Here is a 15,795-nt window from a genome sequence, read left to right on the forward strand (position 1 = left end):
GAAAGAGATATAAACAGATTGAGTGCCAAATAGGAGGAACAAAGTTAGAACAGGTGGACGGTTTCAAGTACTTAGGATGCATATTGTCACAGGACGGCAACATAGTGAAGAACTGGAAGTGAGATGTAGCAAAGCTAATGCAGTGGGCACTCAGCAATGATCTACTCTCTTCTGCAAGAAGGAAGTCAGTACCAAGACTAAGTTATCTGTGCACCGTTCAATCTTTCGACCAACTTTGTTGTATGGGAGCGAAAGCTGGTTGGATCAGGTTACCTTATCAATAAGGTTAAGCTTACGGATATGAAAGTAGCTAGGATGATTGCAGGTACTAGTAGATGGGAACAATGGCAGGAGGGTATCCACAATGAGGAAATCAAAGAAAAACTGGGAATGAACACTATAGATGTAGCGGTCAGGGTGAACAGGCTTAGAGGGTGGGGGCATGTTACACGCATGGGAGAAGCAAGGTTACCCAAGAGACTCATGGATTCAGCAGTAGACGGTAGGAGGAGTCTGTGTAGACCAAAGAGAAGGTACCTGGATTTGGTTAAGAATGATTTTGAAGTAGTAGGCTTAACATCAGAAGAGGCACCAATGTTAGCACTGAATAGAGGATCATGGAGGAATTTTATAATGGGGACTACGCTCCAGACTGAACACTGAAAGGCATAATCAGTCTTAAATGATGATGATGATGACTGAAAAAGTAATTAGTTATGGTTATTGGATTAACAATTTTGATACAGATTACTTTTACCTTACTGGAGGCATGGGCACCTTATTGTGTCATGAATGGAATATGGTATTACTTTCAGCAAATGAAAATCATAAACTACAGCTTATATTCAGAAAAGACAATAAAACTTTCAAAGACAAAACAATAAAAAGTGCTTACCTCCTCTTTTGCAATTTTCATGCCATCAGTAACATTTGAGAAGACTGTTGGCTTGATAAAATAACCTGTTGTACCCAGACGTTCTCCACCACATTCGATGTGAGCTCCTTGTTCCTTTCCTGATTTAATATAGTCCAGAACCTTATTCATCATTTTCTCATTGATCTGTAAAGAACTATCTTCATTACCAGTTTTTTCTGAACTTGAAACAATAATTAGACAGGTCAGCTCTTAATGTACATTTTTATTTGTATCAAATGGAAAATTCACTTGAGAAAATTATAAAATTATGAGACAAGATGGCTGGCCAGTACTTACCTCGTAGAGGTGAAATTCCAATTCTGCTGACAGACATATTTAAAAGTACTAGAAACTGTCCTAGCTTATGGAACTACTAATTCCTTCTTCAGGACGAAAGAGGGATGGGTGGGGAAGGTTAGAAAGTAGGGATAGGTGACTCAGATTCTAGGATGAGAGTGATCCACCTTTTGTAATAACACGATGAACTGGCTGAGTACCTGGATGAGCATTGAAGAAAAGTTTATTTTTGGGGCACACTTTAATATTTTTTATTATATTTGTTAACTCAGTTAACATCTTTATTGCTTTCCAATTTTTATCTTTTTATTCTATTCCGTACACCTACCCTCCACATTTCCCAACCCCACCGCCCCACTTTCCTCCTAGTTCTGAGTGGACAACTCGTAACTGAAATACTCATGTCACTTCTCATTTCTCTTTCTCTTAATCCATCTTTACTTCTCATTCTGTTCTCTGGACTGAAGCTGGCACTGTGCTTACCAATATATTATCTTTGACCTCCAACTCTCTTTGAAGTCTCCCCTTTTGAACTTTGTCTTCCTTCATACTCACAATATGTGGGTTCCTCATATCACATAATTTGAGTGAGCTGCATCTTCTGTCTAATCTTTGGCTGCCGCTCCTTCTTTACTCTTTAAGGAAGAAACTAATAATTCCAAAAGTCTATTGGCAGTACTAGAATTTTTGTTTCCTGAGCATAATCACTGGCCAGACATTCTGCCTCCAAGTAATTACCATTTTTTATTTCATTTTCTCAGGTAATAAAGATTGCTTTGTTGGTGGTAACAATTCTGTTCAATGTCAACTACATCAGTGAAACCTTACTATTGTCTGAAATGTTCAAGTTACCGGACATTTCAAGTAATTCTGACTATGTGATATGTGATTCAGTCTTCTCACAGCAAGAACCTGTCAAATCATTTCAACTGAATTACATGAAACAGAACAAAATTTACTTCATAATATTCATGTTTCTCAAGTTATTATACTGCTGACTAGATGATAAGTAATTTAGTAATACAAATAGTATATTTAAGGGAGAAAAGAAAACAAACTGAGCTTTGAACCACAAATATTTATTTATTACTAACTGGTTTTTTGATTATTAAGCAGTCATCAGGTAAAAATAGGTGTTACTTGATGAGAGCCTAATAAGCTTACAACTGGTAAGTAATAACCAAATGTTAGTAGAACAAAACACAATTTGTTTGCTTTTTATCTTTAAATCTGAAATTGTTCTACTGGAAATGACAGAGGAAGCCATTCACATGGTAAATGGTGTAATAAATAATTATACGATTATTGAGCTCAAAATTTCAAATCTTTAAATGTGGCTACATGGACAAAGTAACAAAACTTATGTACAAAATTGTGGTGCAGAGGTCTTCTTAGTGAGATTAACTGACAAAATGTGGCTTGACCAAGGGTACCTATAACCGGGCAAGCAAGGGGAGGAGGGGGTGGGACAAGGTGGGGTTGACCCCCTCCCCCCACCTCTCAGGAAAGAAACAAATATAGTGTATTCATGTGTTTTCCTTTCAAGAAAATGATTTAGGAGTAAGTACTACGCAGGTTTCAGAACTGGAACAGGTTTTTGGCTATGTACAAGTCACCATTTGTCTCCCAAAATAATTAAAATACTCTGTACCCCACGTTTAGCCCCTGCCCTCCCTTCCCCTACAAACTATTGCATGGGTGCCCTTGTGTCGACAGGCATTTAATTTCACTAAATGAATTATCTGGAGAGTTCTGGGTAAACTAAAAGTAATGGAAGGTGTAAAAGTAATCATTCACTGCATACTTGAGGCGGTGTGTGATCGACACATGCATAAACAAGACTGAAATTGCTGCTTTTGCACTACATTCTTCTTCATATATAACTGACTTGCAAAAGCAGTCTAGGGGTTAGCAAGATTCCTTATATAAAGTCTGTCAATGTATTTGACTGTTATCCGATTATAATATTATACTGCTGAATTATTAAAGGTGAGCACAGCTACCAAATAACATAGGCGAACACACAATCAAATGTGATCTGTTGATGGTTGGAACATTGATCAGTGTGATCAAACATGTGCATTCATTATGCAATAACAAATACTCAAATCCAATTATAACTTGTGAAGTAACACATTCCACTGTATCATTTTAACAGGTTTTGAGCATGGTGGCTAACTTGTCAGTCATCAGCACACGCACATCCTTCAGCCACATAATCCCCTATAGCATGCATATCTCATTCAAACTGCCAGCTATGTTTCACGCATTTATGAGAGACAAGTAAATGCTAAAGTTATGTGCAGCTACATTGTCCTGTAATATGTGCAGCTACATTGCCATGGTGCTTAGCCTGACTTAGTTGTACAGCTGTGTGCTTTTCTTCTTACTGAGCCAATGTAAGATTCAGTAGAGAAGTGTGATGAATGGCATGGGGCAAAAACTTCAAAAATGTTCAAATGTGTGTGAAATCTTATGGGACTTAACTGCTAAGGTCATCAGTCCCTAAGCTTACACACTACTAAACCTAAATTATCCTAAGGACAAACACACACATCCATGCCCGAGGGAGGACTCGAACCTCCACCAGGACCAGCCGCGCAGTCTATGACCGCAGCACCTTAGACCGCTCGGCTAAACCCGCGCGGCGCAAAAACTTCTTTTGAATACATGCCACTTCCAAGAAAGCTGTCTTTCCTTGTTTGTGACAACATCTCATGAAAGATGCAAATTATTTTTCTTTATCTTCATAGAACAATGATGAAAAGCTCTCAGTTTTGCAGCTGGGGGGCCACATTAACATACCAAGGCATTTTGGTGAGTGTCATCCTCATCATCTTCTGGCAAAGTGTCAAAATATTACAAATGACCCAATATCTATACAAGTAGTTCCCCACCCCCACCCACCTGGCTGCAGTCAGCTAGGTCCCCTGTGCAACCAGTGGGCGAGGGGGGGGGGGGGGAGGGGAGGGGGGGGGGGAGTGTAGTGGTGTAAGGTGGGAAGTGGGCCACAAACTGTGCTCAAATGTCTGCATGGGTATTCTAGATGTGTCTTGTGTTTTGAAAAGTGGTGGGTGCACTCTTGTTGTAATGCAGCTAATGTGAGCTTTCAAGCCTTACTATGTTGGTAACCTTCATCTCTACATACAAGACTCTCATGACTCTGTATTTCTGTGGATTCCTTTATAATGCTGCCCCCGATAGCTGGTTGTTCAGCATAGTATCATCACGGTACCATAAAGCTGCCAGCTATATGGAAACCCAAGAGCTTTTCATTAGTAGAATATATTGGGAAAGTCTACATTAATTTGTTGTACAATGTCCATACAAGTTACTGCATATAATGAGCTAATTAGATTAGATTAGATTTACTTTCATTCCAATTGATCCGTAGTGAGGAGGTTCTCCAGGATGTGGAACATGTCAGAAAAACAACAATACATGACAAATATTTACAACTAAAACAAATAAGCTAATGTACCATTCCACAGGTCCCAAGTGGAATGATCGTCATTTTTTAATGAACACTAAGAGTCATTTTACAAATACTAATGCACTGAATTTAAAATAAAAAAAGTTTTTTATTTATTTATAAGGTAATAAACATGTAATACAACTACTGTAATACTTATTTACAATGAACACATTACTGCACTGAAATGGTGCAGAAGTTAGATTATACTTACACACACACACACACACACACACACACACACACACACACACACACACACACAAATTTTCAGTGAACACATTACTGCACTGAAATTGTGCAGAAGTTATGTTGTACTTATATACAAATCAGTTGGTTTTACTAAGAAATTCATCAATGGAGTAGAAGGAGTTGGCCACCAATAAATCCTTTAGGCTTCTCTTAAACTGAATTTCATTGGTTGTTAAGCTTTTTATGGCTGCTGGCAAGTTATTGAAAATGTGTGTTCCTGAATAATGCACACCTTTTTGTACAAGACTAAGTGACTTTAAATCCTTGTGAAGATTATTCTTATTTCTAGTATTGATTCCATGAATTGAGCTGTTGGTTTGAAAAAGTGATATATTTTTAATGACAAATTTCATTAAGGAATAAATATATTGGGAAGCTGTAGTTAGTATCCCTAGTTCCCTAAACAGGCTTCTGCAGGATGTTCTTGAGTTCACACCACATATAATTCTTACTGCACGTTTTTGTGCCCGGAAAACTTTAGCTTGGCTTGATGAATTACCCCAAAAAATAATCCCATATGACATTATGGAATGAAAGTAAGCATAGTATGCCAGCTTTTTCATTTTTATATCCCCTATGTCTGACAAAATTCACGTTGCAAACAGAGATTTGTTAAGACGCTTCAGCAGTTCTGTGGTGTGCTCCTCCCAGTTGAATTTATTATCAAGCTGTAATCCCATGTAATGTCACATATAATCTCTTTAGACACTTCTGGACCACTGCCTACTATTAGGGGACATAACTCGTCATCCACATGAGACTCTGCAAGTTAAGTTGTGCATATAACATGACAGTCTAGAATTGTAAACATTATTAAGATGAAAAACTCTCTTGGAAGTTTTCAATTATGAATGTAAAAAAATTTGCACAAGAAAATCTGATGCCAGATATATATTTAATGACCAACAGAACTGAATGGGTTGCTTCCAATGTCACATACACTGTTGACATGTTCCAGAGAGGACAGAGAAGAGCTGAGAGGTTTCTGTCTCCATAATAACCACACTGATTGGCTTTCTGGGTACGAATATGTTTTATTGGTACTGAGCAAGCAAAGAGAGCAACACAAGTGATAAACTCCTCATAGTTTTCTCAATAAATCTGTAAAATATCATAGTAGAGCCTCTGGAGGAGTAGGGAGTAATTTTTTAATTAGATATAAAACATCTGGGCTGATACAAAAGACAGAAATATAACATTGAGGTGGTTGTGATTTATATAGCGAACTAACAAATATGAGATTAACTTCTTGGAAATGAAAAAGTTATTTTTTATTCAGAAAAAAATTATCATTTTTGACAATTTCTGGTAGGATTATACCATTTTTAAATCAGCTACAAATGCAGTCTTTAAGCTCATTTGTGTTTTAAAATAAAATAATTATTTGTGACATCACAGAGTAGTTAGACTGCGTATCACCAGTTACCCCATTTACTCTATCACCACATACAATTTTAAAACCCTTTTCTCTTGTCTCCACAACCAGGAATATCACTTTTGGAACCCATGAGTCTTTAAATATCCTTGAGTCAATGCCTGATATGTTCCTATGTACTAATGCTATTCATCTATATTTTTATTTGGAATCAGAACTCTCATAATTACAGTTTTCATTCACTGTGGCTCAACACAGAGCTTATTCCCATAGTTAGTTACTTGTTCCATACATCATATTCACAATAAACATTACAATTACTTTCCTTCAGGCTTCATGGGATGTTTTGAGTTGTGCCTCTAGCAATACTGACCTGATTCTCATAGTTGCTCCTCAGTAGCACTACTCTTGATCACAGCTAAGATGAAAATCTAAATGAGTGTTAGGTGGTATTTGCTCACAGATGCACGTGAAGCCACTATTTAGACTGTATTAACTTACACATTTATTCCTTTCAAAATGTGAATGTTCATTATGGTGACTAGTTTGAAAATTATGAAAATGTATTAGTGCACTAAACCAGAAAAGCACCTACAGTTCCAGTGGTAAAGTTAATTGTTCCATTGTGCACAAAGCACAGTTCACATGTACACAAAGAAAGCCACCATTAGCAGAATCCTGCAGCAATTTATTATAGTGCATTACATTTTGGTAGTTCACTTAATTCAGTCTATAATGATTATCACCACATCTGATAATCACTCATTTCAACGACAATGACTTCCCATGACACTTCTTAATCACAACATGATTCAGTTAAAATGTACATTAATATGATCCACAGATATCACTGGAAAATTATTAAACATTGAGCTTCACAGATGTTGGCCTTTTTTTGTAGATGTGCCTTATTGCAAATTGTGGTAAATTACATGACGTTATTAATTAGTGAGTTAATTAACCAATGCCATATGTCATTTTGTACAGAAAAAATGAGGTAACAAAGTACATAGTTAAAGTTTGAATCTAACAATTGTTGTTATGAAATCTGCAATGGAAAATGGGGCTGCTTATGAACTTATATGTTAATTATTTCTTCAATTAAATATTTACAGGACAGCAGGACTCCCAGATTTTCTGTTGGTGTTGTTCATCATTATCAGATTTACTGATTAGCTCATAAGGCTTTGGCTGCTACAAACAGTAGTACTAACATCAATTAATTGTAGTTGAGTGCCTAATGAAAACTTATTACATCAATGTAAACTGAAGAGCCAAAATAATATCTGTACAATAAATTCAAAAGTATAAATAAGAACTTGAGATTTTTATGTAGTTATTACGTGCCAGTCTATAAATAAATTGAAAATAAAATAAAAATTAGCTGTTTTTGGGAGTAGAAAAACATAGCAGATGGGAAAAATCCATCTTGCTATGTCATGTAGTTTCCAAAGAAGATGCCAAAAATCATATCTCAAAGCCAAATTCTAGTGGTCATCCAAAGAGATTAATTTTTAAAATGAAAATGTACACAATGTACACAAGGTGGACTATGTTGGGGGAATAGACATCATTAAGTAAAACACACAGAATTTCAATATTTAAAAATGAGGATCTGCCAAATTATAATTATAAACAATTATCTCTTAAATTCTGCCAGCTTCATTAAGACCAAAATTCACAAATCACGAAAACCAGAATACTCACAAGCTGCTTGTAGGATTATGGTAGATCTAATAGATGAACATGAAGTGCTAAAAGGCATAAAATCTTTAAATCTAAAATGTCATCAAAAATAGGACAAGAATAGTGGCATGGGATTTAGAACAGGGCCATGTGAAATTTAAATGGGAGAATTTATTTAGAGATTCCAAGATTTTTAACATGTAAGCTTCTCCATGAGTCCAGTTGACAGATATGTCATGAATGCACCCAAACCAAACCAGGGGCTGAAGCACTGTGAAACCCAGGAAAGTCTCATCCAAGTGACAAATGAAGAGGTTGGCATAGGAAGGAACCATCCTGGTTCCCATGGTGGTGCCCCTGATCCGTTTATATGTCTGCCCCTTAAAGGTAAAGTAGTTGTTGATAAATAGAAACTGATTAAGGGTACGTGGATATAGAGTGAGGTGACATTGATGGTGACAAGTAAGGTGTGTTTTTGTATGCCCGTCCTTTTGACTGGAGGTCTGAGGGACTACAGCCGTTCACTACTGTAAGAAAATGAAACACCTATGAACATCCTTATGATGTCATTTATTGTGTAACTACCAGTTTCAGCACTTCAATGCACCATCTTCAGGCTTTAGTTGATGCTGAAAGGGTTATTATGATCCTTATACATGATTCATCATTGGCAACATAACTGATTTATGCAGGCTACCTGTAACTGTGATGTTGTCTCTCCAACCATCAACTGTCAACTGAGTTGATCTCGCTGTGCCAAGAGGAAGGCGGCGACTGAAGACCTTCTCATTCCTATGCCACTTGCAGAGCCTCGTGCAGTCTGAAATTGTCCTTGACTCACTGTTGCACACAATCTGTCTGCAGCCTCCATGAATAGGTGCAAACTCTAATAGCCATGGAGACAGATATGCAGCTGGATGCCATCGCAAACTTAGCCAATCGGGTATACGACGCGCCGGCAATGGCACCTAGTATCACACCACGGCAGCCAATGACACAGGACCCCAACCTCCACAGCAGCACACACCTCCTGCAACCACCACCTCAGACTCTGATGTACATCACCTAGAGAAGAACATGGACACCCAGATGGCAGCACTAACCACACCGGTCAATTAGCTGGCATGCTCACGGGTAGAGAGCAGGAGGTTTCGCAGTAACAGCAGACATGGCTACAGGTGACCCAGCTCACACAATTGAAAATGCAGCAACAGTTGTTTTAACAATATCCAGCTGACAGCAGAACCACCTCCAAGTGGCTACCATTGGTACCACACTCGTTTCGGCAATGAAGTGACCGTAAATCATTCACCATGTTCACACGCAAATGCCATGTGTGACTAGCACTAGACACACATGACTGCAGTGCAGTATCAAAGCATCTAGCATCTGTTTATAGCAGAATAGGGGAGGGTGTGGGAACTTCCTTGGACAATTTTAAGAGACTATAGGAATGGTGTCTCAAGAACGCAAACAGTTTCACCATAAAAACATATGGTACTCATCATCAGAATGGGCACCTCAGACTGCACTGCACATTCACTTGGTGGTTCACTGTGGGTGACATCAATGAGATGATTCTGAATGTAAATTTCCTTGGCCACTACAAGCTGCTTTCTGACAATGCAAAGGCACAACTAATTGACTCCACAATGAATTTGCAGGCAACAGGCAGTGTTCTTCAACATGAAACCTATGGCATATTCTGGATCGTACACAGACATCCTGGATGGTGTTTTGTGAAGCCTTCCAGGCTGTTTGACATACCTCAACAATATCCTTGTGTTCTTGAAGTCACCTGAGCCCCACTGCAATCACTTAATGACCATCTTCTGGCACCTCAGTGAGACTGGCATCGTTATAATTCCACTGAAATGCATATTCAGGGTAATAGAGATTGAATTTCTATGGCATCTAATCATCCTGACCTGATCCAAGCCTCTACTGGACAAGGTACAGCCGATCTTTAACTTGCTGTGCCCAGAGATCCACAAAGGTCTCTGCTGATACCTCGATATGATCAGCTTTACCAGCGCCATCTGCATCATGCTGTCGTGGTGCTTGAACTCCTGACTGTGGTGCTGTGCAGTCCTACTGCCAAAGGTAGGCTTTTGTTACTTGCGCAGACATAATGGCACAAAGCTTTGCCCAGTCCAAATGGAATACTTCCATTTGTTGGTAGGAGCCCACTCTTTCATTATTTTCACTGACCATAAGCCAATAACTCATGCACCTTGGAGTAGCAACATCAACTATTCACTGTGCCAACTACAACAGCTGGATTTTTTATTGTAGTCCACCATGGATATTCGCTAAATTCCCATGCTGGACAACATTGTCACCGGGCGCTGATAACCGCGCTGTTGAGCGCCCCTCAAACCAAACATCATCATCAACATTGTCACCAACAGCTTATCTCATGATTGTGGTGCTTTGTCCTCCGCTGTGAAGTTTGAGAACATCACAGAACAGGTGAGTGATGAGCAATTGGACAGCTTCTGTCACAATACCTCCAGTGGCCTAAGACTGGAACTAGTGCCCATTCCTGGTTCCTCCTTCAAGATTTTGTGCAACATTTTGGCAGGTGCACATCATCCATTTCTTTTAGAGAAATTCAGGTGTAGTGCATTTGACTGCATCCACAGGCTGTTACACCCCAGTATGAACACCACTGTCATGCTAATGGCTGAGCATTTTGTCTGGCTGGGACTCCGGAAAGACTGCTGGCAAGGGGCAATCACCTACTCTGCATGCCATCATGCCAAAGTCAGGAAACATACCCATGTAACCATCAGCACCTTTCCTGAAATGACACACTGCTGTCTCATGTCCATGATGATATTGTGGGCACACTTCCTCTGTCCAAAGGCAAGTGGTGTTTACTGATAATGGTGGACTGTTTCACGCACTAGCTGCAGGCGACACCAGTAGTAGACATCACCACCAAGATCATTGCCACTGCTTTCATCAACACTGGGTGGCACACTTTGGCTGCCACAATCATGTAACAACAGACTGCAGCTGCCAGTTTGACAACACACTATTTGACTGTGTGGCATGCAGCTACACCAAAAGTCTAGCTATCATCCAGTGACTAATGGCATGTTCGAGTGGCTCCATCAGATGCTGAAATTGTCCCTGATATGTCATAACATCACCTGGATGGAGACACTTCCACTCATGCTCCTCAGTCTGTAAGTAACACCAAAGGACAAGATCAGTGTTTCACTAGCAGACTTCACCTATGATCAATCACTTGCCATCCCTGGTGAATTTGTGGAGGAGGTACCATCGCCACACAACACCTCAGTTCCATATTGGCAGAACATCTGCACAGTCACATGGCTTGCCTCCAGCTGCATGCACTGACACAGCAAGCCACCAGCAAAGTATTTTTTCATGCCGATTTACATCACTGCATGCATGTTACATAGCTCGTAGATGCAAAACATGTACCACTTAAGCTGCATTACTCAGGACCACAGTGTGTGATCACCCATGATGAGAAAACTCTGCAGACTGAACATAATGGCAGGCCAACTGACCAAGTCAAGCCAGTTTATGTCTTATGCCTGCTGTTCACTTCTTCAATCTGGGTGAGGACCTGTCAATGGACAACAGTTCCCACACAACCGGTCCAGCATAGCCTATTCCTGTAGTGATAGATGATGCACAGACACTGCCAGCTGTCACCATGGAGCCACTAGCACCCTAGCATATCCCCACCCTATCCACGCAGCCACCTGGACCTTTCCCCATACAGACACACCAGCCACCCTCATTACAGCAGCCAGTGGACTACATCATGCAAGTTGGCTGCCATGTTTGTTTCAAATGCCTGTGCTGCATTGTAATGATGTCATGCTGCACAACAAGCCAGCATGCATCCCATCTGCCACCTGCCATTGACACACTGTTTCTGGCAGGCTGCCTCATCAGCCTCTGATCTTGTCTCCAGTCAAGCTCCAGACATCACCTGCTGCCTCACCAGCCATCTGTCTATTGCTGCTCCTGGATCTGCTGCATGTCTCTATGCCTCTGATGCATCAGGCATTGAGATCACATCAACTCACTTTCGAGTCCCAATGTCACTTGATTCATGTGAGCCTAGACTCTCTGTAGTCTCTGCACCCTGCTGCCACATGTCCAGCCATATTGAGTGCCACACCTTGTTTCTGTGTCTGGTGTGTCAAGAACTTATTGCATTATGAACAGTGCATCTGTGTGAATGTTTTGTTTCATGTCTTTCAATCATGTTTAAGCAGACTTTTTCCATATGTTAGTGTTCTCCAAGTTGACATCTCTGCATTGAACATTTACAGCCACACATCACCAAGGACAGCTCCTGGAGAGCACTGCCTGTTACTGCTGTTGCTATCAGACACATCCATCACATGCCTGGCCAGATGTCTGTGATGTCACACTCTGCCACCCAATCACTGCTGCCATCATACTCAAGTTAACAGTGGCATGAAGTATACGTGGCCCAAACATATGCTGACCACAGATGGATCACTTTCACTTCTCGTGGCTACAGAGCTCCACTCTCCAAGGGGGGATCTGTGTGGCAACCTTACCACAGAATCCTGTGGATAGCAGAGAACCAGCATTCATCTGTGAGTGCAGATTTTACTTTTAGGCTCACCTTCAGCAATGGTGCAGTGCCCACAGGTATAGAAGAGACAAAAGCGAAAGCCAGTGTGAGCTAGACATTTGTGACTGGTTGATGTTTATGCTGATCATAAAGTCTGTTAGCCACAGACCGTATGGGTCGAGTATGATGCACACTCCCTACCAATGCATTTACAAATTTGTATAGGTGCCTATCATTTGCTTCATCCCACTGCATCCACAAATCAAATGGCAACCCATGAGACAAGAAGTAATTGGCATGTTTGACTGGACACCTGTCCTTTGTCTCTCCCTGGCTGCAAGACCACACTATGTGCTCGATCACTGAGTAGTGTGCACCTTCCAGGATCAGTGGTCGAGCTTTTACCACAGCCACATGACTTTGGTGTGTGAAGATTTCAGACAGTACACCTGCAAGGTTTGTAGTGCAACTACCACTGCCAGTCAGTGTATAACTATGCAATCAAATGTTTGGTCAATTAGTGTTGCCTGAGCCTGCAGCAGCAGTGAAAACCAGCCCACTACATGATAGACTTGGAAGCCGCAAAAGCCACCCATTTCTGTTTCACCTTTACTGAATCATTGTTGTGTACAAAAGCATTTGTTGGTTAGGAAGGACAAAGGTAAATCCCGATGAAAAACAGCCTATGAATTTATAATAACAGAGGCGTATATGCACATAAATTTGCATTTCTACATATTGTACAACTTTCTTTTACTTTTTTTGTATTGCTGCATGTACATATCTGCATTTTTCAGTTCCTTGTACCAACATCACATAAATTTACATGTATATTTGGACAACATCCATTAGTGTCTACAGATGGATGAATGAATAAATAAATAAATAATATGTGGAACATGTCAACAGAATAAACACAGAAAACAAACACACATAATTTCTATTCAAGAATTCTTCTGTAGTATAAAAGAAGTTGTTAAGGAGAAACATCATTACTCTACACTTGGAAATACTTCTGCCAATTCAAACATTTTATTTCCATGGGTAGATTGTCAAAGAATTTTGTAACTGCATATTTCACCCCTTTCTGTGCCAAAGTTCAATTCTTTAAAGGATAATGCAGGTCTTTTTCCTTCTAGTGTTGTACTTTTCATATCATTAGTGCTCTCAAATTCAGATGGATTGCTGAAGTGATAAAAAATTTCAAAAATGAATAAAAGTTCTGTGTGGATGTAGCTAGTACACCTAGCTACTCAAAAAGGTTCCTGTAGGATGTATGTGAGTGAAAGCTACACATAATTGTAATTATTTTATGCTATGAGTATTTTTCCTAAGTGAGGAGATAACACACAATGTTAAGGTATCAGTGACTCAAAATGCACAAAATATGGTAACTTACTGACTTCTATATCTCTGATATTAGCTATTCTTACAGCACAAGTAGCCAAATATAAAGATTTTATTGGGTCTATTAAATGGTTTTTCTGCTTTAAGTCTTCATCAAGAGCTTAGAATTTTCTATCATTTTTTTTTTTTTTTTTTTTTTGTAGGTATACTAGGTTAATAGAAGGTGAGATATTTTTGACAATAGAAAATTGAATGAGCTGGTTTTTTTTAAAAGTTTAAAGATGTCCATTTGTGCAAAACAAAGCAGTAACTTCCACAAAAACATCATTTGGTATTTTCTCTGTTAATTCTTCTTTACTCAGCTTCACAATAATTCTTCTATCATCTGCAAACAGAAATAATTCTGCCTCCTTATAAAAATACTTCCCTATCTTTGTCCTTTTCCCAGTTATGTTAGAGAAGTGTAAAATATGTATATATATATATATATATATATATTCTACACAGTTGAATCATTTCTGTGAATGAACAACATTTTGAAACTTATGGAGAGTTTCCAGAATGAGATTTTCACTCTGCAGTGGAGTGTGCGCTGATATGAAACTTCCTGGCAGATTAAAACTGTGTGCCAGGCCGAAACTCGAGCTCAGGACCTTTGCCTTTCGTGGGCTTCTTTCAGGAGTGCTAGTTCTGCAAGGTTCGCAGGAGAGCTTCTGTAAAGTTTGGAAGGTAGGACACATGGTACTGACAGAAGTAAAGATGTGGGGGTGGGGCGTGAGTCGTGCTTGGGTAGCTCAGTTGGTAGAGCACTTGCCCGCAAAAGGCAAAGGTCCTGAGTTCAGGTCTCGGCCAGGCACACAGTTTTAACCTGCCAGGAAGTTTCATATCAGCGCACACTCTGCTGCAGAGTGAAAATCTCATTCTGGAAACATCCCCAGGCTGTGGCTAAGCCATGTCATCGCAATATCCTTTCTTTCAGGAGTGCTAGTTCTGCAAGGTTCGCAGGAGAGGTTCTGTGAAGTTTGGAAGGTAGGAGACGAGGTACTGGCAGAAGTAAGCTGTGGGGCGGGGCGTGAGTCGTGCTTGGGTAGCTCAGTTGGTAGAGTACTTGCCCGCAAAAGGCAAAGGTCCCGAGTTCGGGTCTCGGCCAGGCACACAGTTTTAACCTGCCAGGAAGTTTCATATCAGCGCACACTCTGCTGCAGAGTGAAAATCTCATTCTGGAAACATCCCAGGCTGTGGCTAAGCCATGTCTCTGCAATATCCTTTCTTTCAGGAGTGCTAGTTCTGAAAGGTTCGCAGGAGAGCTTCTGTGAAGTTTGGAAGGTAGGAGACGAGGTACTGGCAGAAGTAAAGCTGTGGTGGAGGGGCATGAATTGTGCTTGGGTAGCTCAGTTGGTAGAGCACTTGCCTGTGAAAGGCAAAGGTCCCGAGTTCGAGTCTTGGCCCCGCACACAGTTTTAATCTGCCAGGATGTTTCTTATGAGGAGTTGGTTTTATTTCCTATGAGCTAGTCACCATGTCAGTAAAACTAAGACAAAAAGTAGTTACAATGACTGACTGAGTGTATTTCATGGTGCTGGTAAAAGACTGATGTCAAGAGTTTAAGTCCTATCTAGAACATAGTTCTGAAAATTGTCATTGTTAGTTTCTTTCTTTCAGTAACAGAAGACTTGTTTTTATAAATATCCCACATAAAATATTATATTTTCGTTTGTCAGTCAATATTTAGCATTATTAATGACTGATTTCTCTTTTGTGATCTAAATGCACATAAAGTAGTGTAATAAACTGAATGTCATTCATAGTTAATTTTAAAAATAGATGTTGTATGTTATCCATACACAGTAATTTGT

General features: G+C 39.8%; 1 protein-coding gene across 1 annotated transcript in view; it reads right to left on the bottom strand.

Annotated features, from left to right (window-relative positions):
- The window catches only part of LOC126188063 (aldehyde dehydrogenase 1A1-like), a 92,421-nt gene that overhangs the window by 9,895 nt on the left and 66,731 nt on the right, over nucleotides 1–15,795 (bottom strand). The window contains exon 9 of the mRNA XM_049929506.1: nucleotides 896–1,060. Within this exon, the coding sequence (XP_049785463.1) occupies nucleotides 896–1,060 (165 nt within the window). The remainder of the gene's footprint in view (nucleotides 1–895; nucleotides 1,061–15,795) is intronic.

This window comes from Schistocerca cancellata, chromosome 5 (genome assembly GCF_023864275.1).
Source record: "Schistocerca cancellata isolate TAMUIC-IGC-003103 chromosome 5, iqSchCanc2.1, whole genome shotgun sequence".
NCBI classification, from domain to species: Eukaryota; Metazoa; Arthropoda; class Insecta; order Orthoptera; family Acrididae; genus Schistocerca; species Schistocerca cancellata.